At 45.5% G+C, this 25605-nt stretch overlaps 1 protein-coding gene across 1 annotated transcript in view; it reads left to right on the top strand.

Moving 5' to 3' along the window:
• Positions 1–25605, top strand: part of STX8 (syntaxin 8) — a 198253-nt gene that overhangs the window by 49432 nt on the left and 123216 nt on the right. Inside the window, exon 6 of the mRNA XM_018064645.1 lies at positions 6322–6414. Coding sequence (XP_017920134.1) covers positions 6322–6414 — 93 coding nt within the window. The remainder of the gene's footprint in view (positions 1–6321; positions 6415–25605) is intronic.

Raw genomic sequence — 25605 nt, 5'->3', positions numbered from 1 at the left:
GGTCCAAGTTCCATCCCTGGTTGGGGAACTAAGACCCTGCAAGTTATGTGGCACAGCACCCCTACCCCATGCCCATCGCCCCCAAATCCCTGAGATAAAACAAGGGAAACTGCCTTTTTGGTCGGTAAAGACCTTTGTCTCTGAGTCAGGTGGTGGATGGCGGACCTGGAAGAAGGTGTATCACTTAGCCTTTCCCCAGGAGGTCTCTGTTGCTGGGGCTTTTAATTAGCTCCAACTCTTCTTACCATAGTCTACAGATGTTGTTTCTTGATTCTAGCAGAAGACTGTGGATGAGTTATGGGTTTCTGTGTTTTTAGGTCTTGTAAGTATTTCCGTTGAAATAGTGGTGGGGAAAGTGACTGGCAGGGCTGTGGTGTACCTTGGCATCATCCAAGTGGCTCATCTTTGAACCCCTGGATTCATAACATCACAGACAGCTCTCTTTCAAGATACCCTTTCTTGCAGCTGCCACCTAGACCAAGATTCCTTCCCCCAAAATCTTTAAACAAAAACATCTGTTCTTAGAACTTGCTCTAAGAGTCTTTCCAATGTAGTGATTAACTTTACCCAGCTTAACCTCATCTTCTCCTCATTCGTTTCTTACTTCCCCTTCTCCAGGGAAAGTTCCTGTATGTCAGATGTGGGAATTTCCATCGCTCCTCTCTGGGCACTGGACAACACAGCCTCAGCTACTTTTTCTGCTACCTCAACTCAGAGGGCTGGCTAGTGTTGACCAGAAGTCGCTCCATACATATGTAGCAGAGACTGTCTTTATTTCTTCCATAGACCTAGAGGGCCCTCTGTGGTCATTCCTTGGTTTAAAGACATTGATCAAATACTTGATCTGTTCCACCAGTTGGGCTCAGAAGTGGGGCAAAACCATAGGGAAAGAAGACACAGCCTCAGCCCTTGGGGCTCTTGCCATGTGCTCAGTCAAGGGGCCCGAGATTGCCGTTCTTAAGAATGTTCCTTGGTTTTATTTGCTCGCTAAAATGTTGGTAACTTTTTGCTGTTGGCAGTTTCAAACATATGAAAGTGAGAGAGTAGGCTAATGATTCCATCTGACCCATCAGTTGTTTCAGCAGTTATCAACTCATAGCCCATCTTGTTTCATCTATATGTCTACCCACCTTCCCGTCCCCGGGATTATTTCTTAAGCAATTCCTAGACATTATACCATTTCACTGGTGAATATTCCAGAATAGATCTCTTAAGCATGTTTGTAAAAGATTCTTGTTGTCCAGTCACTAAATCGTGTTGGACTCTTTGCAGCCCCATAGACTGCAGCATGCCTGGCTTCCCTGTCCCTCACTATCTCCTGGAGTTTGCCCAAGTTCATATGCATTGAATTGGTGATGCTATCCAACCATCTCATCCTCTGTTGCCCTGTCTCCTCCTGCCATCAATCTTTCCCAGCATCAGGGTCTTTTCCAGTGAGTCAGCTGTTTGCATCAGGTGGCCCATGTATTGTATCTTCAGCTTCAGCATCAGTTCTTCCAGTGAATATTCTGGGTTGATTTCCTTTAAAATTGACTGGTGTGATCTCCTTGCTGTCCAGGGGACTCTTGGGAGTCTTCTTCAGCACCACAGTTTGAAAGCATCAATTCTTTGGCATGCAGCCTTCTTTATGGTCCAACTCTCACACCTGTACATAACTACTGGAAAAACCATAGCTTTGACTAGACGGATCTTTATCAGCAAAGTGATGTCTCTCCTTTTTAATACACTGTCTAGGTTTGTCATAGCTTTATTCCTTTATATAACCAAATAATCCAGCCAGATTGTTTGATGTTCAGATTTCTCTGATTGTCCAATGATTTTTTTCTTTTTAGGTTGTTCAGTTCAAGATCTGAATATAGTCTGTACATTGCAACTAATTGATATGTCCCCTAAGTTTCTTTAATCAATATATGCGTTTGCCAACTCTTTTTCTTCACAGTTTGTTGACAAAACAAGGGCTTTTGCCCTGTAGTTTCCCACCATCTAGGCTTGCTATTTGTTTCCCCATCTACTATTTAATGTATTCCTCTGTCCTGCATATTTTCTGTAAATTGGTAGTTAGATTTAGTGGCTTGATCAGAGTCATGTCTGTCATTTTTGGCAGTGGTACATTATGATGACCTTCCCTTTATTTTTAATCCGTAGCCACCAGATCATCCTCCCACAATTATATGACATTTAGTTAGAAGATGGGTTTTCTGCATGTCTTAAGACAGGAAGTGTTCAAACACCTAACCATTCTGAAGAGATTTTTCAAAAAATGATTGTATTAATTTTCTGTTGCTGCTATAATAAATTAGCACAAACTTGATGACTTAACCAACCTAGACAGCATGCTAAAAAGCAGAGACATTACTTTGCCAACAAAGATCTGTCTAGTCAAAGCTATGGTTTTTTCAGTAGTCATGTATGGATGTAAGAGTAAAGAAAGCTGAGCACCAAGGAATTGATGCTTTTGAACTGTGGTGTTTGAGAAGACTCTTGAGAGTCCCTTTGGCTGCAAGGAGATCCAACTAGTCAATCCTAAAAGAAATCATTCCTGAATATTCATTGGAAGAACTGATGCTGAAACTTAAACTCCAATACTTTGGCCCCATGATGTGAAGAACTGACTCATTGGAAAAGACCCTGATGTTGGGAAAGATTGAAGGTGGGAGGAGAAGGGGATGACAGAAGATGAGATGGTTGGATGGTATCACCAACTCAATGGACAGGAGTTTGAGCAAGCTCCGGGAGTTGGTGATGGACAGGGAAGCCTGGCATGCTGCAGTCCATGAGGTCGCAAAGAGTTGGACACGACTGAGTGACTCAACTGAACTGATGACTTAAAATACAGATTTATCATCTTACAGTTCTGTAGCTCAGAAGTGCAAAACAGATCAAGGTGCTGGCAGGGCTGGGTTCTCTTCTGGAGGCTCCAGGGAAGAATTCATTCCCTTGCCTTTTCTAGCTTCCTGATGCTACCCACATCCCTTGGCTCAAGGACCCCTTCTTTGTCTTCAGTGCCAGCACGTTGCATCTCTCTGGCCCTTCCTCATAACTCTCGCTGTCCACAGCTGGGAAGGATTCTGTTTTTAAGGACTCATGTGATTACATTGGGTCCCCTTGGATAATCCAGAATAATCTCCCATCTCAAATCGCTTAACTTCAATCACACCTGCAAAGTTTCTTTTGCCCTGTAAGGTCATATATTCAGAGGTTCCTGGAATTAGGAGGTGGACATCTTCAGGGGGTAATTATTCTTTGTAGCGCAACGGTTGTTCAATTTTTTAAAGTTAATACCATAGTAACATTGAATTATGATTAATAGAGTATGGTGTGTTACAGATGATCTGTTGTGATATAAAGCCTTGGGCTGTACATTGGGTAGGACAGGATATAGTAATGAACTGTCATTATGATATCATAATAGTTTACAGGGTTCCAGACTAACTTTCTGCATGGGTCTTGATAATTGTTGATATTTTTGCAAATAGCAGCATTTATTTTCCTTGTCTCTTTAAGATGACTGTACCACCTCCATTTAAGAAATGCTGCTTTAAGACTTGCAGGAGCTCAGGTCATCACAGTCATTATTATTACATGCACAGCATCTCTGTTATCTGGGCATCTGTGTTTCTGAATTATGGGATGAAACTGTACTGTAGCACTTAAACATCGAGAGGAAGTACTAAGTTCTTATAGAAATGATTTGAGTGGAGCAGAATTTTTAGCCCTCTTTCTGTTTCTCATTAGCAAGATAACCTTTAGGTGGTTGAGGCAGGTAATGAGTCGAGGTTAAGTGAAAAGAGTGTAATATAGGTATTTTTCATTTATAATCTGTGTCTGTGATAGGTAAAGCAGCTCCAGGGCTTTGATGATTTTTTTTTTTTCCTAATTGAAGATCATAGAGGAATCTCCTTTTTTCTTCTTATATATTGTTTTACCTTTTAATTCATACTGACACTTGACCCTCAGTTGTATATATAGATTATTTGGGAGATGCATTTGGAGTTTTCCAGTAACATCGGTCATCCTATAGCAGCACTAGGTTGATGATAGATTTTTCTTGGAGTCCATCCAAGAGGTTGTTACTGAAGACCAAAAGGACCTCATTATAAAGTGATTTTGCTATAAAATGGTCCCATGGAATGATCCCTAGAGACAGCAGGTCATTTGTATGGTTAAAAAAAAGCGCATCGTGTCAAAAAATGTTACTAAAGGGTCCTTACGACACACCATTAGTTTAAATAAATTCCAGATGAATTAACAAGTTAAATGTAATGGCTTAATTCCATTAAAAAAAAAAACTAGGAAAAACTATGCAAGGAAATGTTAATGTGATCTTGGGCAGAAAGACCTTTGTGATTTCCGCTTCTATAGATGTGAAACAGACATTTTGAAAACCCCAACAAGTGAAGCCGCGAATGGCAGAGTGCTTGGTGGAAAGAGTCGTTTGACTCAGCCTTGGAGTGTTGTTTCCAGTGCACCTGCAAGCAAAGGAAAAAAGTACAAAGAGACGGAGATTGCCTAGAGTTAAAAACAAACTGTTTTAAAGAAAAGATCTCGAGTACCTTGAGTGCTTTCCTCTTTGAAAACCTTAAAATCTAGAAAAATAACACATTTAAACAAGATTTTTTGGCCACACGATGTGGCGTGCAGGATCTTAGTTCTCCAAGCAGGGATCAAACCCACGGCCCTTGAAGTGGAAGCACAGAGTCTTAACCACTGAACTGCCAGGGAGATCCCAAAAAGTAACACGTTTTTTTAAAAGCAAAAATACTCTTTTACTATTGTATATATTGTTTTGTATTCTACTTTTTTTTTTTTTTTTTTTACTTACTAATGTTATCATGAACTTCTTTTGAAATCAAAATATACTTGTAAAGTATCATTTTTCATGGCCATTTAGTGTTTTAGTCTATGTGCTAAGTCTCTGTGTTCGGGCATGAGGTAGTCTCTAATTTTTCACTATTCCAGATGCATCCATCCGGGCCCAGTCAGGAGAAAACAGTTTGAATAAGGACAATTTAGTGTACAGAATTATTAACTATCACAGGGGGCTAGAGTAAAGAGGGATTAGCCAGCAGGAAGTGGAGAGAGAGAACTAGCAGGTGGAAGGTGGAGTCACTTCTGTGCAGAGACAGGGCACCCCTGCCACCCCAGGGCTGAGGTGCAGATCAGGTTGAAGGGGGTGCAGCTGAGGTTCACTGGGTTGCAGAGAAGTTGCTTGCTTTGGTGCCAAGCAGGGGACCAGGAAGTAACGTGCCCAGGGAGGCATCTAACTGGTGGCCCTCTGATCTAAACCTGCCCCGGGAGGGGGTGTGTTGGGAGAAGTTGCTTGCCTTGGGGTGCCACTGGTTACTGCACACGGAAGGAACTGTCAGCACCCAGAAGCTTTTCCGGAGGGCAGGCTGGAGCCAGGAAGGAAAATTCGTTCCTTCTTGCAGTGTCTCTGTAGTTTCCTCCACTGGCAAAGCTGGTGAAGGAAAAATTATTTGAAGGACCCAGATCCATTTTCTCAGAGCAATCATAATAAGGGAGAACTTGGAGCTAAGAAGCATTAAGTTGAAAAGCCGCAGAGGAAGCAGTATTTTAAGGAATAGCCTTGTATCAATTGGGTTGGCAAAAAAGTTCACTTGGGTTTTTCTGTGCCACCTTGTAGAAAAACCAGAATTAACTTTTTAGCCAATCCAATACATCATTGCATACCATCCAAATGTTTTCTTGCATATATATTCCTAGACACAGAATTGGTAGATATAGAAGTTAGCACAGTTCACTCTATAGAAAGATACATTAACTATCCCCCATGACTTAGTACTTAGGAGCTTCTTTGCACTTTACTTAGCCCAGGGTGTTAGCAATCTTTTTAATGCTTACAAATCTGATAAGTCAGAAAAAAGCTTCATTATTCTTTGATATCTTTAAAAAATTAGTAGTGATGTTGGAACTTTTATGTCTTTTTTTCTTTTTTATTCTTCTGTGCATTCCCTGTCTATATCCTTTGCCCATTTAAAAAAAAAAGGAAGATTGTCTTATTGATTTCTACATGCTCTTTATTATCAGAAAGTGTAAACATTTATGTAGTCAAGTCTTACTCATTTATAATATTTAAAATTTAATTCATCTGGAAATTATTTTCGTTTAAGGTCTGAAGTGTAGGTATTTAACTGTTTTATTTTGTTCCAATACTGTTAACTATTTTCTCTTTTTTTCTGACTGATTTCAAATGTTACTTTGATCATGTATTGAACTGTGTTCCATGCCTGGGTCTGTTTCTGGACCTAAATTGTTTTCCTTAGGTTTTTAGTGAGTTAACTGCCTTACTTTTTCTTTCAGAACAGGATGCAGGCCTCGATGCCCTTTCCTCGATCATAAGTCGCCAGAAACAAATGGGGCAGGAAATTGGGAACGAACTGGATGAGCAAAACGGTAAGAACATGTCTGACGTTGATCAGATTTGCCACTGAGTACTAGTGCTGAAGGTTGACTGTTTGTTAAATGACTCTAATATCACAGAGCACCTAAAGTAGCTTAATGTCTATGGATTATTATAGTTTAATGTAATTGAGGGTAGTTTGTGGCTGATTTAGATTGTAGTTACTAAACACTAGGTTAAGAAACTTAATAAAAAATCTTCAGTTTTTGAAGCTGCTTTGAAAAGTGCTTTGTTCTCTTATCGAGTTATCCCCTGGGCCCTCCTTATGTGGTCACGGGGTGAGGTGGCTCAGTGCTTTTTGAGGACAGGGCCTATGGAGCCTACAGTGACATGTCCTCTGCACACCCAGAGAGCTGGCTCCTCTTCCATCATAAATATCAGGCTGGGGGACAAAAAAGCCATATGTGAAGCCTTTTAATTTCAGGGCTTGATGTGATGAACCTGGCTAGAGAAAGATCAGTTTTCAAACCCACAGGCAAGATGGCGTGGGAGAGATGGAGCATTAAGTTAGGAGCCTACCCAGCAGGCTCTGGTGCTCAGAGTGTGTGGCTGAGGGTACAGGGGCTGGAATGGAAGATGCAGCGGTAGGATTATGTGAGGAAAAGGGAACGGAGGCAGGAGACTGATGGCACTTTTACTGAGTGGTCTTGGTCAGGGGAATGGGGGAGGGGGGAGTCACTGGTTTGGAGCGGAGGTCCTAAGTCCAGTGTGGACTCATTCAGTGAGAGATGCCAGTGAGAAATCTGAGTCACAGCATCTAGTGGGCAGTGGCAGTTAAGGTACCAGAGCTCAGCAAGAGGACAGGACCACAGAGAAGAGAAGTGAGAAGCTTCAGTGTAGAGGCGATGGGTAGAAGCATAAGAATAGTTGAGTTTCAGTGAGGCTGGTGTTGATCAAAGGCCTCTGCTTGGTGCTAAGCCCTTTAATCTGCGTCATTTCATTTAATCAGCACACAGCATCGTGAAGGCGACATTATCACTGTTTGTCAGAGACAAAGCCCAGAGTGGCCGAGGCGCCCCATTATGTCACCTCACTTATCAGGAACAGAAATGAAATTTCACTCCAGCTTCCTCTCTAAGGAAGACAAAGTAAGGAGAGAAAAGCAAAAAGTTCTAAGGTGCTAGCTTGTGGTCATAGTGTCATGGAGGATCATGGTGGAATGGCTTTCAAGAAAGGTTACCCCGTATGGAGCCCTGGGAGTCGGTGGTTGCTCACTCCAAATGGGGGCTGCACCTGTCAGATTGTATAAGCTCCACTTTTCTTCATCTCTCTAAGCAGTGAGTTCATTTCTTGCTATAGTACTATTCCATTTATCTATCATAAATGAACAAATAAGTTAATTCCATCTGTCTGCCATCTGTCATAAATAAATAGATGAGCAAAGCATGGAGAAGTCCTCTAGCATTACCACCCTAGTGTCAGTCACTCAGTCATGTCCAACTCTTTGTGACGCCATGGACTGTAGCCTGCCAGACTCCTCTGTCCATGGAATTCTCCAGGCAAGCATACGGAGTGGGTAGCCATTCCCTTCTTCAGGGGATATTCCCCAGGGATGGAACCTGGGTCTCCTGTACTACAGGCAGATTATTTACTGTCTGAGCCACCAGGAAAGCCCTCATCCTATTTTACTAATAGAGGTTCTTAATGGTTTAAGCACAGAGGGGAGGACAGTTCAGTCCTTTGCTAATGGTGCTGACATGAACGTACTAATTCATGTATTTGCATTTAACTCAATTACCAGCCAGTTCCTTCCTTGAAAGATAGTATATTTGTAAGAAAATTGGTTCTATAGAAAGTCTGCTTATCATAGCAGACGTTTGTTTATCCCAAGGAAGTTTAGCTTGTTCACTGGGTCAGAAAGGACACTGGCCACATGCTGATAAAGCATGTCCATCCTGTGATGTGCTCGGATAAGTCATGTCCAATAACCATGGTCCGTGGTCAAGCTGGGTGGCACCTACCTTAGTGAGGTCGACTTACTGGCTAGATGAAATGCCATGTATTTTCTTTTTTAAATTTTTACTTATTTATTTTTGGCTGTCCTGGGCCTTTGTTGCCATGTGGGCTTTTTCTCTAATTGTGACAGCCGGGGCTCCTCTGTGGTTGCAGTGCATGGGCTTCTCATTGTCGCGGCTTCCTGAACTGGCAAGCAGAGTCTTAACCACGGAGCCGTCAGGGAAGCCCACCGTATCTTATCTCTCCTTCTGTTCGGTAGTTGTCATGCCTTGCTGCATATTAGAATCATCTGCTGCTGCTGCTGCTAAGTCGCTTCAGCCGTGTCTGACTCTGTGCGACCCCATAGATGGCAGCCCACCAGGCTCCCCCCTCCCTGGGATTCTCCAGGCAAGAACACTGGAGTGGGTTGCCATTTCCTTCTCCAGTGCATGAAAGTGAAAAGTGAAAGTGAAGTCGCTCAGTCGTGCCCGACTCTTAGTGACCCCATGGGTTGCAGCCTACCAAGTTCCTCTGTCCATGGGATTTTCCAGGCAAGAGTACTGGAGTGGGTTGCCATTGCCTTCTCCGAGAATCATCTGAGAACCTTCTAAACCTTCAAAGCCCAGGCCATACCCAAATTAGTTTTCTGTTGTTGCTATAACACATCACTACAGACTCCATGGCTTTAAGCAATGCAGACTCCTTATCTATGGTTCTAGAGATCATGAGTCTGCCATGGTCTCTCTAAAGGAGGCGTTGGCGGGGCTGTACTCCTTCCTGGAGGCTCTAGGGAAGAATTTGTTTCCTTGCCTTTTCTAGTGTCTGGAGGGTGTCCGCATTCCTTGGCTTGTGGCCCCCTTCTCCATCTTCAATGCCAGCAATGTGGACTGAGTTCTTCTCACATTGCATCACTCTGACCTCTAACTCCTGCTCCTCTCTTCCTCTTCTAAGGGCCTTTGTGATGACACTGGGCCCATCCAGATAATCCAGAAGGGTTTCCTAGTTAAAGCCAACCTTAATCCATCTGCAGCCTTGATGCCCTTTGGCCATGTAACCTAACATTCTCAGATTTGGGGACCTAGATGTCTTTAGGGGGCCACTGTCTGCCCAACACAATACCTGATGCCAGTTAAAGCAGAATCTCTAGGGCGAGGCCTAAGCAGGAGTACTTTGTAAAGCTCCACAGATGGTTTTAGTGGGCTGCCAGGTTTGGGAACCAGTGCTCTTGTTGAATGGGGTTTCCCAGGTGGCTCAGTGGTAGAATCCGCCTACTAATGCAGGAGATGCAGGTTCAATCCCTGGGTTGTGAAGATCTCCTGGAGAAGAAAATGGCAACCCACTCCAGTACTCTTGCCTGGAGAATCCCATGGACAGAGGAGCCTGGTGGGTTACAGTCCTTAGGGTCACAAAGTGAGACGCAGCTGAGCACAAGCCCTTGCTGAAAATGCTGAAAGAGCGTGTCTTGTACTGTACTTTTCTCCCCGTATGCTCACATGGCAGATGTAAAGCCCACATGTGCACAGACCGTTCACGTGGTTACAAGCGGCACGTCTGCTGTCCTGGTCGCACAGACTGTCTTCCCATCGCAGTGCTTTGCCTGCATCCCTGTCATCTTCCTCCGCACCTCCACAGTCCTCATCTCTGTCCCAGGCCCAGATACATACGTGTGTACATGGACAAACATGAGGTATTTTCCCACGAGTTGCCAAAACAAGCTGGCTTTTTCTCTGCGGTGGCCTCCCACTGAGCCTGCAGCTATGCTGGTGGTTTTCCGACGTGCACGCTCGCTGCTCAGAAATAGGGCAGAGTCAGCCATTCTCTTTCAGAGGAATGGAGAGGCTCCCTGAGGTGATACCCCTGCTAGGACCATGGTCAACTTTTGTTCCTTTCGCCACAGTCAAGGCCACTCTGCAGTCGAGGTGTTGAGCGCAGGGGTGCTGCCCCATCTGGGGTTTTACTGTGACCCGCGTGTGTCACGAGGCATCTGGGACCCTGGAGAAGGTTACCACTTTTGGTTGTAAATATCTCTCCGTGGTTTATGGGCCTACTGAATTGTTCTTTTGGTTTTCACTGAATGAGTGAAATAATAGGCTAAGATCATGGCCAGCCAGGCCAGGCTGGAGTCGGGTATCCGACCCTTAACTAAGAAAATACACGGTACTGAGAACATAACCACAAAGCTGAAGGGCTGGATCGTCATCACTGCAGGAATTAAGATTCCAGTCTCCTCACAGAGTTCAAAAGGGCCTGACCCACACCAGTAATTATACCCTGTTCACATGCCAGGGACCCAGCCTAATGAGGAAGTGGACTGGCAGTTCAGTGACAAGGCGGGGGTGGGAGACCTGGGTGTCTGGTGAGTGTGGGCACTGGCAGCTGGCGAAGGTGAGGGGATGCAGGAGAGAGAGGGGCGGAGGCCTGAGGTCACCAGGGAGACCCCCACGAGGGACCAGGTCACAATGAACCGCTTGGACGCCCCGGGGGGAAGAGGGCTCATGTTGGGCTGACTCCCCAGATGCTGTTCCAAGGTGAAGCTGCGAAAAAGTCTTACAGAAAAATCCTTTAAAGTTCATGTTCAAATTAAAGTTCGTGTTCAAGAGCACAGGGCCTTTTGAAAGGAACACTAAAACAGGAAAATGAACGGGACTGACTTGACTAAAGCGGGTATTTCCGACACCCGGTTTGGCTGATGGCCAAGCTTTGAAGCCAGCGCCCAGAACCCCAGAAACCCAGTTCCAAGAGAGGGAACAGCACCAAGAACAGGCTGTATCACCAACCTCTGCCAGCAGATTCATTTTGATGTTCAAATATGCCAACTTCAGCCAGCCCTTTCGATGTTTCTCTGTCCACCTTTGAGCACTTCCTTGCCTTCTGGAAGAAACCACGGCGACAAGGACGGTGACTTGTCTCAGATGGCTGCCTCAGTACTGGGGTTGAGGAGACCAAGGTGTGCTTTGGAAGAAAACCGAGACAAAATGATAAAAGATTTCATGTACATATCAGTGAGTTACCATCTCATTCATAAAGAGATTTGTGAGTTCCTCAGGCTCAGAAACTCACCGGATGCAGAGGCATTTCAGAGGTCACTCCCTTCCCCCCATCCCCTGCCATCTTTCCATCTTCGGGCAGAATCCCACTGGGGCACTCTTGCCTCCGGTCATCGGTGCTTCCCTCTGGCGCCCCCTGGAGGCGTCATAAGCTCTCTGGCCGTGCAGAAGCAGCACATTCATACGTGGCGTGTGTTTGTTCTACTGACCGGCTCCATAATCTGCCTGTATCTATGAAAGCATTTATTTTCTATTCCATAAAAGTTTATCAAGTAAACTTTATTAACCTAACACGAAAAGGCCTCATTAAACCTGGTAAGGTCTTTCCAGAAGTGCAGAGTGATACTTTTCCTTCCGTAGTACATCCTCCATCCATTCAGCAAGCACTGAGGGCCAACTGTGTGTGCTCAGCTCTGTGCTAGAACCCGCCACGTCCATCAGGTGTGGGGAGACTTGGCTTCTGCCCTCAGGGAGCTTCTGCTCTGGACGGGGAGGCAGAGGTTAGACAGACGACTGCACAGACGTCCAGCTGTAGACGGTGGTAGTGACGCCCCCGGGCACCGCGAGAACACAGAGCAGAGGAGACTGACACGGTTTAGCACTGAGAAAGCCTACCCCCGAGGAAAGGATACCTGTGCTGAGATTTACAGGGAAGACCGCTTCTGTCTCACTGTGACTGTATATTTTTTCCTTTTCCCTTAGATTTCTTACGATTTTTGCTTTATGTATCTTTGTGTCTTTGTTGTTAAGGTGTCTAATGGTTTATGATGTCTGTCTCCTTTGTGAATTGTACCTTCTATCACTTAAAAAAAGTAATAATAAAAAATAAAGGGAAGACCATTTCCAATAGCAGGAACAGCATATGCAAAAAGCCCTTTCATGGAAAGGAGGGTGAGGAACGAGGGCAAAGCCTGCTGATCCCAGAGTCCAGGGAGCCCAGGGAAATGCTGGAACAGTGAGCAGGGGTAGGCGGAAATCAGAGTAGTATTTCTGTGCTTAATGTTTTATTCGCAGTTGTTGTTGTTTAGTTGCTAGGCGTGTCCGACTGGTTTGCAGCCCCATGGACTGTAACCTGCTAGGCTGCTCTGTCCATAGGATTTCCCCAGGCAAGATTACTGGAGTGGGTTGCCGTTTCCTTCTCCAGGGAATCTTCCCAACCCAGGGATCGAATCCGCGTCTCCTGCACTGTCAGGCAGATTCTTTACTGATGAACCACGTGGAACGGTATAGGTCGTCAGAAACGGCAGGCTGAGCTGACAGGAAGCCCCTCACTCCCTTCCTGAAACACGTGGAAATATTAGAGAAGACATTTAAAAAATCTGATTTATGCTTCTTAACTGAGCTTGAACGCGAGAGTTTCTCCAGGTGTCAGAAGGGAAAGCGCTGCCCCGCAGCGGTGAGCGCAGTGGAAGCCCCGTGGTCCTCAGAGATAACTGAGTGGATATACACTCTAGGGACTAGTGTTTGAGTATCCACGCCGAGATGAAAGCTGGGCTGCAGTCCCTGGCACGGTGAGGGGCTGAAAGCAGGCTCTGCATGCAAAGCCAGGAGCTGAGAAATGACCATTTTATGGGAAAAAAGAATCTCCCCTACCCCCACCCAAGAATGAGATATCAGTGAGGCCACCCACCTTGGACTACAGCCTGTCTTACATTTTTAACATGTAGGCTTCAGTTTATGTTTTTCTAACAAAGTCTAAAGCAAATATATGTCTCTGAATAAATCCAGATTAGAATTATTAAACTTTCCTTCAGACACCTCCTCTTTCATGTTTCAAACTGAAGTCCTCTTTTATTTTCTACCGTACTTTATTTAGATTAACCAACATGTTTTTACTGATTTCTATTTCTACTCTCTTTTCTGTTACTCAGCTGTAAGTTTTAATACTCATGATTGTATGTTTTTAAGATGGTAAAGTCCTTTAAAATGGTACCTTTGAATGGTACCTGTCAGAACTTTGCATCTTCCTTCTGCGTTTTGCATTGTTTCTGAGTCCTCCAGGTACGTTTTGGTTTGTTCATCTCCGTCTTAATGCTGTTACAGGCTGAATTATATCTTCTCAACATTTACAGATTGAAAGTCCTAACTCCAAGGACCTTAGAATCTGATTGTATTTGGAATTAGGGTCTTGCTTTCGTTCTTTTTTTTAACTTTTTATTTAATATTGGAGTATAGCTGGTTAACATCGTTGTGATAGTTTCAGGTGGACAGCAGTGAGATTCAGCCGTGCATATACATGTATCCATTCTCCCCCAAGCTCCCCTCCCATCCAGGCTGCCACATAACATTGATCAGAGTTCCCTGTGCCATACAGCAGGTCCTTGTTGGTTATCCATTTTAAGTACAGCTGTGTGTACATGACCATCCCAAACTCCGTAACTATCCCTTCATCCCATCCTCCCCCCACCACAACCATAAGTTTGTCCTCGAAATCTGTGAGTCTGTCTCTGTTTTGTAAATAAGTTCATTTGTATCATGGAAATAGGGTGTTTAAAGAGGTGATTGAGTTAAAATAAGGTCATTGGGTTGGGCCCTAATCCTATATAATTGGTGTCCTTATAAGTAGAGGAAATTAGGGCACGGATGGAAGATCATGAGAGGACACAGGGAAGACGGCTGTCTGCAGGTCGAAGAGAGAGGCCTCATCAGAAGCCGATTCTTGCTGGCACCTTGATCTCCTACTTCTAGCCTCTAGGATTGTGAGAAAATAAACGTCTGTTGTTGAAGCCCTCAGGCTTGGACTTTGTTAAGGCAGGTCCATGAGTCAAGGACCATGTTGATGAGTATAGGAAGCTGACATAGGCTTTGTTGGTATTTTGGTACATTTTGCTATTGTTGTTCAGTTGCTAAGTTGGGTGTGACTCGTTATGACCCTGTGGGCTGCAGCACACAAGGCTCCTCTGTCCTTCACTGTCTCCCTGAATTTGCTCAGATTCATTTCCTGTAAGTCAGTGATGCTCTCTAACCATCTCATCCCCTACTGCCCCCTTCTTTTGCCTTCAGTCTTTCCAAGCATCAGGATCTTTTCCAGTGAGTCAGCTCTTCACATCAGGTGGCCAAAGTATTGGAGCTTCAGTTTCAGCATCAGTCCTTCCAATGCATATTTAGGGTTGCTTTCCTTTAGGATTGACTGGTTGGATCTCCTTGCAGTCCAAGGGACTCTCAAGAGTCTTCTCCAACACCACAGTTCAAAAGCGTCATTTCTTCTGTGCTCAGCCTTCTTTATGGTCCAGTTCTCGCATCCATACATGACTACTGGAAAGACCATAGCTTTGATTATGCGAACCTTGCATAAGCAAAGTGATGTCTCTGCTTTTTAATACAATGTCGAGGTTTATCATAGCTTCCCTTCCAAGGGCATATGTCTTTTAATTTTGTGGCTGCAGTCACTATCCTCAGTGATTTTGGACCCTAGGAAGGTAAAATCTGTCACTGCTTTTCCCCCTTCTATTTGCCATGAAGCGATGGGACCAGATGCCATGGTCTTAGTTTTGGTAGGTTTGTTTACCCCCAGACCTTCTTTCTTGAGTGTGCTCTCTGTGGGCAGGCAGGTGCACCAGCAGGCACCTTCCCCGCAGAGTGTGTAGACATGGACACAGCAGATTCAGGACCCTTGGCTGCAACCCTACCCCCACATCACTAAGGGAAGGAAAACGTTAACCTCAGGGTGACATTCTTGTATGTGTTTATTTCTTTTCACTTCTGTCTATCCTAGAGGCTCCTGTTCAACTCATTCCGAGCCTGAACCCCAACAGTGTGGGCTCCCCAGGCAAACCCTTCTCTCCAGAGAGAGTGGTCCGGGCGCTCCAGCTGGGAGCCAGTGCTGCAGACTCCAGGCTCCGCCGAACAGGGTGGAGGCCTGCCCAGCTCAGCTGTTCTCTAGACAGCCCTGCCCTCAGATGCCCTGTCCCTGCCTCCTGGCCTCTTCTCTGTAGGCCTTTCTTCGGCTCCCAATAGCTATTGATGGCAAGCTTGGAGCTTCTCCAGGGTTCTATCAGGAAGAAAGAGCTCCTATCTGTAGCTCTGATCATGTATTTCAAGCTGTTACCCACCCACCCCCCCGACCCCCGGTTTTGGTTTATTTGTCAATACAGTCCCAACTATCTTCTTCTTTTTTTTTTTTTTTAAGAAAGCCTTTCAAATGGCTTATTCACTGACAGCATTTCTTCATGTTTTCAGGGCCACCATGGATTGATTCTCCCAAAAAATATTTTTACTGGCATTTCATTGTGCCCTTGGGAAGGAAGGGGACAGCCATGTGCAGTGGCTCTTCTGTCCTGAGCTCAGAGTCTCGCTCTTATATTTTGGACAAAGTCTCAGTATCTATAGAAATCATTTTCCTGAAACAGCTAGTGTTGTGGAAGCTCTGGTTAAACAAGTTTTCAAATACAGTCTGTGAAAGTTGTTTTCTGGGGCTTCTGTGATTGGAGTAATACTTCCAAGTTCTGTCAGTCAGTCTATTTATAGATGGATTTGCTCAGGGATAAGACAGTTAGAGATATGGATGGAAGGTGATTATTTTCCATGTACTTAGGGCTTCCCTGGTGGCTCAGATGATAAAAAATCTGCCCACAGTACAGGAGACCCAGGTTGGTTCAATCCCTGGGTCAGAAAGATCTCCTGCAGAAGGGAATGGCAGCCCACTCCAGTATTCTTGCCTGGAGAATCCCATAGACAGAGGAGCCTGGCGGGCTCCACTCAGTAGGGTCACAAAGAGTCGGACACAACTGAGCGACTAACACACTGACTTATAGTATTAAGTACTTGGTGAATATAAAAGTAGTTCTTTATCAAAACATTCAGTATTAATCTCTCGGAAGGGGTTTTATTATTATTGTATAGTTGCTATGTCGTGTCTGACTCTTTTGTGACCCTATGGACTATAGCCCACTAGGCTCCTCTGTCCAAGGGATTTCCCAGGCAAGAATACTGGAGTGGGTTGTCATTTCCTTCTCCAGAGGATCTTACCAGCCCAGGGATCAAACCCTCATCTCCTGCATTGCAAGGCGGATTCTTTACCACTGAGCCACAAGGGAAGTCCTAAGAAGGGGCTAGTTTATAATAATGGGGCTAGTGGGGGTGAGGGGAGAGAGAGAGAGCTCCCCAAGCCTCGTTGTTCAAGGGTTGTTATTGTTTGTTTTTTTTTTTAATCATGCTTCATTATATAGGCAGAGTCTTTGTTATATAGGTGTGATTGATCAAACCTTTGGCCACATGTGGAACCCAGATTCTTGGAATTTGCTGGCTATGCTGAAAAGATTCTCAGACCCATGCCTGATATTTGTCACTGGGGATTTCAACTCTGGTGACCTGGGCTGGACCTACTTTGGGTCCCAAGACTTATTTTGTCCTCTAGCCTAGTGCTTTCTTTATCCTTTTCTTCTAGGCCAACGTCTTGGTCTTTACCCTGGCCCATGTAGCCGGCTGAGAGATCATCTGATGAGAGAGGCGAGGATTTTCCAAAGGAAAAGCTGTGGAAACAGTTGTCAGGGGGAAAGGCCATTTATCTTCAGGCCCTGGGACAGCTGGCCCAGCCGATTCGTTGGGCTTCCCTCCCCCTGGGCTGCACTGAAATCCCTAGTTGACTTCCAGGAGGGAGGCGGTCAGGCCAGCACCAGCAGCTGGCGTAGAGAGTGAAGGACAGAGGAGCCAGCCAAAACCAGAGACTGTAGAGGCTGTCAAGGGGAGGGCCAGAGCAATCACAGTCACAGGAGCAGGTCAAGCTGGGGGCCGCTGCCTTCTGCCACCTTGACCCAGCGATGGTGCTCTTCCTCGTCCTTGGTGCCTTTGCAGGAAGGGGAGACCCAGAGCTCCCCTTGGAGGTCATGTTGGGGGTCTCCAAGGCCCCCTCCAGGTTTGGTGCTTTGTTGAAAGGACTCGTAGGACTCAGCAGATGCTTGCCTTCTAAAAATCTGTGTCTACCCTCAAATCAGTACTTGTAGTGCTTTTGCAATTATTCACAGACATGTGTAAAGGGGATAATTCTGGGTTATCTGATGAGCGCATTCCCAGCCAAGGTCAAATCAGGTGATGGTCTGCCTTTTTATTTCCTCTTGCATACAGAGGGGTCCAAAGGAGGAGACTCTGGCTGTGGGGCCAGTTGGATGGGGTTTGCGTCCCAACTCTGGCTCCTGATTGGTGGGGGGCAGCCTCAGGCAAGTCACTTCACAGTTTTGAACCTTTTCCTCTTTTTCACTGAAGTATAATTGATTGACAATATGGTGTTAGTTTCAGGTGTATAGCAAAATGATTCAGATATATGTATGTATGTATGTATACAAACATAAACACATATTCTTTTTCAGATTCTTTTCCCTTATAGATTGTTACAAAGTATCGAGTTTAGTTCTTAGTGCTCTACAGTAGGTCCTTGTTGGTTATCTATTTCATTTTCTTTACTGAAGAATAAAATAAAATTCACCAGGATTCTACTGTTTGTTGTTAGGTTTGAAGATACAATCTATATCTCCATACAGTGTAGACATATAGGGGTTCCATATTTGAGAATTCCATGTTCATGGGGACTGTGTAGAACAGAACTACCGTGAATAACAAGAATCGATTCTAGTTGTACTCATGGTCATCGTGATCAATTACAGTGAAAGAGCACAAAGCGAAGTCAGAACAAGAAAAGGCAGGAGGGGAACCCAGACACAGGCTTCCCACGCCCTCTTCCAACAGGTGGAGTCACAGGGGATGGGCCCTCACCCCACAGCAGCTGAGTTATAACAACACCTGTAAAGTGTTGCCAACCAGGGAAGCTCATGAGAGACTCAGGGCCCAGGGATGATTATTGGTTTTTTTTTTTTCTTTTAGAGAATTGCTATGTTCTCAGATTCCAGAAGGAAAGCTGGCATTGAGCATAAACCAGACTATTTATATGGTTTTGAACTAGTGACCACGTTTACCAGTCATCGGTGGGAACCCTCCCCAAATCCAGGTTCCCAAACACCAGGCAGTTTTGTGAGCAGACCTTCCTAAGAGAAGCAGTCAGGCCTGGCATGTTCACTGTTTTCCACACAGAGACCTCCACCCAGTGTGGTTTGTTTATCATATCTCTGTGCTTCTCTGTGACTGGAGGGTCCGGGGAGAGTCCTGAGATGGGGTAGGCGTGGGCTCTGCAGAAGGGAAGGGGTCCAGGAAGCTGCCGGGGACCTGTGCTCACCCCTCAGCTGCACCTAGAACGTGCGAGGCCGGCTCCGTTAAGCAAGACCTTCCGCTGAGCTCGGTCTCTTTAGGAGCCGCAGAGAATGTGCTTTTCAAAGTGGAAGTTCTTTAGCATCTGGGGTGGTGAAAAGGATTGAAGGACTTGGGTAATAAAAACCAAAGCAGCAGGAAGGAAGTGGTCTGATTAGAACCAAGTGCTTAGGCGGGAGAGCGCGTGGGAAAGGAACTGGGGTGTCTGGGCAGTCCTTTCAGGTGGTTCAGGATTGTTAAGGGACCTGGAGCATGAAGGTGGCTCGTCCCTACCGTGCATTTTGGGGAGGAACACCGTGTTCTCTTTGCAGGCTGACAGTCCTGTCCCTCCAGGAGAGAGGAATCTTAGAGGAAACAATCTATTGTTTTTAACTATTTAAAACAATAGTTTAAACTATTTTTTAGAAATAGTTTAGGAACTGGGTTGACATCAAAGGTAGAGTTCTCTCAGTTTGGTTAGTTTGAAATCCATAAACACAACTTAAAAAAATTTTTCTGTTGTGTACTAAAAAATTAACCAGGGAGACTTCCCTAGTGGGCCAGTGGCTAAAACTCTGAGCTCCCAATGCAGGAGGCCTGGGTGCAATCCCTGGTCAGGGAACTAGATCCCACATGCTGCAACTAAAGATCTCACATGCCAGAATGAAGATCAAAGATCCTGAGTGCCACCATTAAGACCCATGTATAAATAAATTGTAAATATTATTATTTTTTTTAAAAAAATAAACAGCCTTTGAAAAGTGTGCCTCAGTGTTAAGTGTTGTGTACCCACTAGTAAGTGAGCTGAAGGAGGCCCCCGTGTGTTTCTGTACTCTGGGGCCCCTTTAGGTAGGATCATTTGAGGCCCCATGTTCTGTCTCTGGCTTCACTCCTGACTCCTGTAGGATCTGTTCTATTAGCCCCAGCCACAGCTTGGCGGGTCTTAGGGGTGGGAGTACGGTGAATACTTATCAACTGTTTTCTTTTATCATCCAATCAAAAAGCGTAAGAGTAGCCATTTTTGTTGTGCTTTGTTTGAAAAGTAATTTTAAAAACTTGCTCTTGTACTTTTCCTTGCTAGAAATGGACAGAGTCTGGGACGTGGTAGGTAGTTTGTGATTGTGAGAAGTGTTTCAGGTGGCTTGTGGAGAGATTGGGCTTGAGATGGTGGTTTGGGATGTAAATTGATGAGATGGATATATTGTGTGGATATTGTGGATAAATTGTGAGATGGATATATTTCATCTTCTGTCCTTGTGTGCGTGCTCAGTTATGTCCGACTCTTTGAGACCCCATGGACTGTAGCTCTGCAGGTTCCTCTGTCCATGGGATTTTCCAGGCAAGAATACTGGAGTGGATTGCCATATCCTCCTCCAGGGGATCTTCTCAACCCAGGAATCGAACCTGTATCTCCTGCATTGGCAGGCGGATTCTTTACCACTGAGCCACCTGGAAAGCACCTTCTGTCACTTACATATTAATACATGTGGCCTGACATCAGTACAGTTGGGCCTCAGTTTTCCCTGTGAAGGAAGAGAAAGAGGCCCGGAGCATCTGTGTGTGTGTGTGTGTGTGTGTGTGTGTGTGTGTGTGTGTGTGTGTGTGTGTGTGTGTGTGTGTGTGTGTGTGTGTGTGTGTGTGTGTGTATGTAAGTGGTGTGTACAAGAGAGACAGAAGGACACCTGTGGGCTTAGACTCGGATGTGAATAGGAATACATCTGACGCTCGGGGAGGTCACAGTCTGTTATGTACTAGGTGGCAGTCCTGCTCACCCTGCTCAAGGGAGTATGTGGGCTCCTCACTTGCCTCACTGAGAGCTCTGTTGTGCTCCTTTGTCTGGCTGGAATAATATAAAGACCAACCCAGGTGGAGCTTCTCAGTCTCTAAGTTGAGTTTTAAAGGCCTGTGGAGTATAGGTCATATAGAGGAGGAAAGACACCAAGATGATTATGAAGGCTTTTTTTTTTTTCCTAGCATCTTCTTTTAAGTTGTGTCACTTAACCTTGAAAACTGATTATCTCTTCTTATCCACAGAGGTGTTGAGTCATGGGTTGGATTCTCCTGGGAGCAGCCCCAGGAGGGAGTTTACTAAGCAGGATGTTTATCAGGGAGTTCCCAGCAGGGTGGTGGGGGTGGTGGTGGTCAGCCCCTGTGGAAGGGAGGCCGTGGAGGCCGGATGGGCAGAAGGAAAAGCTGAGCTTGAAGACAGCCCCAGCCAAGCCCACAGGAAGCCTTGGAGCCAAAATGGCCTGTCAGGGTGGGCCCATGTTGAGTTCACACACCGGGGCCTCTTGACCCCCATCCTGATCAGTCGTGGGATGTGGAAGAGCATGTCATTGGGCAGTGCAGCTCTGTGCCCTTGAGACGATCCCCAAGGAAGCTGATGGCTGAAGGCCACCTGGTGAAAGCGCTCTCAGTAGCTGGGGCACAGAGTCCTTGAAGGAGGGCCCAGGTGGCGCATCTCTGTTGGGTCCACTCCCACCCTGGATCAGCTTTACATATTTGAGAATTGTTAGGTCTATAGAGTAAGAACTCAGCAGGTCAGATGGGATGTGTGTTAACTAGAATGCCAAGTCTCTGGGAATGATTGACCCTTACCTGACATTTTCAAGAGACATTTATAAATCTTTGGAATTAGACCAGTATATTGCTTCCACTCAATTTCTAACCATAGCTCTGTTCATAGTTAGGATAAAAATAAGGAACATTGTGTCTTTTCACCTTTTATAGTTAAATGTGTATCATTATGGGAGCTGTGTATTTTAGGGCTTTCTGTCTTTAAAAACTGTTACTCAGTTATAGCTTGTTCAAAAATAACTGGAATCTGTCAGCAGATATAAAGGGTTCTCTTCAGAAACTTGAAATAACAGTAAAAAAAAAAAAATCACAGCCAGTAGAAATGATAATTAGCCTTGTTTGATCTGCACCAGTGTCCTATTAATTGCGTGTTCAGACTTCTGCCTCTTAATAAAAGAAAACTAGTTCCAGACTTTTTTATTCTTTTAAAGATTTCGTACTTCATGGGTAATTTCTTAGAATTAATTTATTTGGCTGCTCTGGGTCTGGGTTGCTGCACGCAGGCTTTCTCTTGCAGTGAGCAGGGGCTACTCCTGAGTCGTGGCGGTTGTGGTGCACGGGCTTCTCGCTCCACGGGTTTCTCTTGCTGTGGAGCACAGGCTCTAGGGCGCATGGACTCAGTAGTGACGGCACATGGGTTTAGTTGCTCCACGGCATGTGGGATCTTCCAGGACCGGGAGTCAAACCTGTGTCCCCTGTTTGGTAGGCAGATTCTTAACCACTGGACCACCAGGGAAGTCCTGGTAATTCTTTCTGTTGACTAATTAAGGGAAAGATGAAATGGGCAGATTTTTAATTGGAGACAGAAACCACTTAAAGAACCCAACTGTCTGAGCTCAGTGGGTTTTCCCCTGGGAATCAGCTTGTATGCTCTCTCTACCTTTCATGGGTTTGTTTTATTTTGTTTTTGGTGAAGACATGGGGGATCTACCTTTTAAAACAGAACAAAGTAAAAACTCCTTCCCAAGAAGTTTTTCTCTGTATCTCACCTCGACTCAAGCTCCATTCTGAATTAACATTGGTTAAAAGCATAAGGGGTGATAATGACCATGCTGGCTGAAAGGCCTCGATGTGTCTGGGACGGCTGGGAGGGTCAGGACAGGTGACCCCTGCACTCTGCGACCTGCAGTCTTCCAGTGCCCCAAGCCCCTCTGGAGAATGGGCTGAGCATTCTGGCTTTCCCCTTCTCTGGCGGGGCGGTAGCGAGGTGGGGGGTCCTGCATTTCAGGGTAAGAGAAAGAATGGCGCCTTTGTCTTTATCTTCGCATGACAGTCACGTCCAGAAGGGTGGCCACTGTTTCACCTGCATAGCCTGTGGCGTGGCCTCAGTGATCAGTCCTGAGACTCAGGCACAGGACTTAACCTCCTCTCTATGCCTGGGTCATCTCGTTTTTAAAGCAGGGAGATGTTTCCACCCCACAGGGTTTCTGTGAGGATTAAATGGGATAGAACACATAACAGGCACCCCATCTCGGATACAGCAAGCTCTCAACAGCTGTTCATTGTGGTCATCATCATGATGCCTCATGCTTCCTGGGTGGTCAGTGAAGTTGGTTGAAATGAGGTTCCGAGGGTTCTCATGGAGCCACCAGGCCACCCTACTTGTTATCCCCATTACACCTCAGGCCAAGGGAGATGGGCCGAGGAAGTGTACTGGACACAGATCGGTGTCTCTTTGTTGGAAACAGTCGTGGGGGATTTAATCCCTATCCCTTTTTAGGGTGAAACTGGCTAGGAGTCTGTCATGCCCCTTTTGAGCTTTCATTGTTTTCCTTAGAATTGGGAGAGCTGGCTAGTGTCTGTGCATCTCTGTGGTGCTTGTCTCCCCACTCTCTCTCTCTCTGTTGAAAGGTCAGTGTTAAGTCCTTTCCAGCAGCCATCAGGTCTTTCGTCTTGGAAACAGTACTTACTTGGTTGCCCAAGGTGATTAATGTTCTATAGTCCCTCCGTTCTTTGGAAACAGTTGTTCCCCGTGTATTTCCAGGACCATCTTGTATAGCCTCAGTCTTGCCAGGTTTTAATTTTTCTTCCATATATCTGATTCCCCAAAAAGTTCACTGGGACTTTTCTCTAACAGCTTACAGAAAAGCATGAACAAACTTTTTGCCCAACCCAGTAGTTTTTCCAGGTTCCCCGCCCCCCTTTTCTACCAGCACCAGGGCATGAGGAAGGGGGAAGGACTGTTGCAGAGAATAGTAGTTAAGAACAAAGGCTTTGGAATCAGAGAGGACCTCTTTCCCCCCACCCCACCCCACCCCACCCCACCCCTCTTCTCTCTAGCTGTGGGACCAAGAACCATTTTCTTAATCTTTCCAAGCTTTGTCTGCATATGGGATGATAACACCTACCTTATGGGCCTCAGGGATTAAACTGAGTAGTATGCTGCCGGCTGGGCTAGGGCCCCTGGCTCAGCCCTGGAAGCCCTCAGTCAAGGGCAGCCTTGTTGCCCCAACAGCCCTCAGATAGCTCTGAGCACCGCTCAGTTTTTCATCCTCGGTGATGACAGGCATGCAGCCCAAAGAAATGTTTGAACTCGCGTTCTTGAAAGTTCAGTTTCTGCAGGTGAGCCGGCACACCTGTGATACGGCTGCTCTCAGGGTATAAATTTCTCCAGCCCACAGAATTTCCTTTTCACCACGCCCGGCTCATTTCCAATATTAGTTCACCAAACTCAGAGCCTTCTGGTTTTGATTGGCCAGTCAAGGTTCATGGAGGCAAATTCTTTCCTGAGATGGGCCCATATGTTCTGGAAAGGGAGTGTTTGCGAGCCGCCCAGGCGGTCATGGAGACGCGAAGCCAGAAGACAGCATTGTGTTGCCATTTTCAGCAACTCCCGGTGGACAGCCAAGCCGGATGATTAATATTTGAGCATCTTTGTTCTTGCTGTTCCGTTAGAACACCAGCGCTGTTTAAATCACTCTGAAAATAACACGCCTGACATTTCCACGGTTTTAAAAAGAAAAACAACCTGGGGAAGTAATCCACCCCGCCTATTACCGAGGAAGTGTTTTCAGTGAGAAAGGAGAGAAAATTGTCTGACTTGGGGAAGAAGGCTAATTCTGAAGAGCTTCATGGCAGAGAATACATTAAAACCTATGAATCTCAGAGGCATGACCCAGCGTGTGTATTTAAGAGGCTGAGACTGGCCTCGGGAGACCCTTAAGCTCCATCGCTGGTCCCTGCGTCCGGCCACCGAGCTTGTGTTGAACATGTATTATGCGCCCACTTCTGACACCATTTGCTGAAGACATGCAGTTGAGATTTTTCAGCCCCTAAAGCCTTTCGGGAATGTGTGTTATATTGAAGCAGTACCAGAGGCCAGAGAACACAGTTTAATTTCATATTTAAGAACTTTTGTTTCCTTCTTGTGTTGCTCTGTAAATCTAAAGGGAAAGTATGACCTACTTGGGTGTGTAAGCAGCTAAGTTTGAGACCTGCTTTTAGGGATCACATTGAGCTGTGGACTTGGATGCACTAACCATTTGCCTCATGTCATAGCTGTGTTCTTAAAATAATTGCATGTCATAATTGAAAGATCATAATTACGAACCTCAATTTAGATCACCCCAGTGTATCGTTCTATTTATAAGGATGCCTTCATTGCTTCAGAAAATGAGCTTCGACTCTTTTCAATAATTGCCTCTTGCAGCTGGTGATTTTTAGGAATCAGATTTAAGGAAGCTGCAGAGAGTATATGACAACTGTCTGCAAGCTGCATGCTTCAGTCCCATGATAAATAAAATATTTAACTTTGGGGAGTTAACATTATTTTGATTCAGAGGAGAGAAATTAATACCAAAAAAGATGTCTCATAATGAAATGGATTCCAGTGATGTCTTATTTTCAGTAATTCTGTAGTAATACATATAATTGTTCTTGTGTGTTGGGTGCCTACTCTGTTCCAGGAACTGTCTTCCTGGTTTATGTAAAGTACTGTGCTTAATGCTAGTCCTATTTAAGGGATGGGAAAACTGACGCTGAGAGAATTGAGCACTTGCCTCAGATCCCACAGCAGTAAAATGGCAGCATCCTCTTAAGGCCCTGTACCTGTAGACCAGTGAGACACGGGGGTGTGTTCCTACACTGGGAGTTCTCAAACACTGCAAGATTCTCTTCTGTCTTCCTGGAAGATCAAGGAGGTCTCGCTTCACACCCTTTAGGGCCCAGATTGAATGGCTCTTTCTTCTTTGAACTCCAAGGGCTGCAACCTAAGTACCAGCACCTTCTGCCCCCTTTCCCCACCCCGTCTTCTGGTGCCTGGGGAGCAGGGCCGGTCCCTCTGTGGGCAGTGTTCCCAGCTCGTTCTGAGACTCTCCTCCTCAGCTCACATTGCCCCAGGGTAGAGGATTCAAGAAGGTGCCCCCAAACATGCCTTCCGTGTGCAGACTCACTTTATCAAAAGGAACCAATGACGGCTCTTTAAGGTTTCCTTGTATGTTTTATCATTCC

The sequence above is a fragment of the Capra hircus genome, chromosome 19 (assembly GCF_001704415.2).
Source record: "Capra hircus breed San Clemente chromosome 19, ASM170441v1, whole genome shotgun sequence".
Classification (NCBI taxonomy): Eukaryota; Metazoa; Chordata; class Mammalia; order Artiodactyla; family Bovidae; genus Capra; species Capra hircus.
Note: the sequence above shows the minus strand (reverse complement) of the source record. Positions and strands in the feature narration are given on the sequence as shown.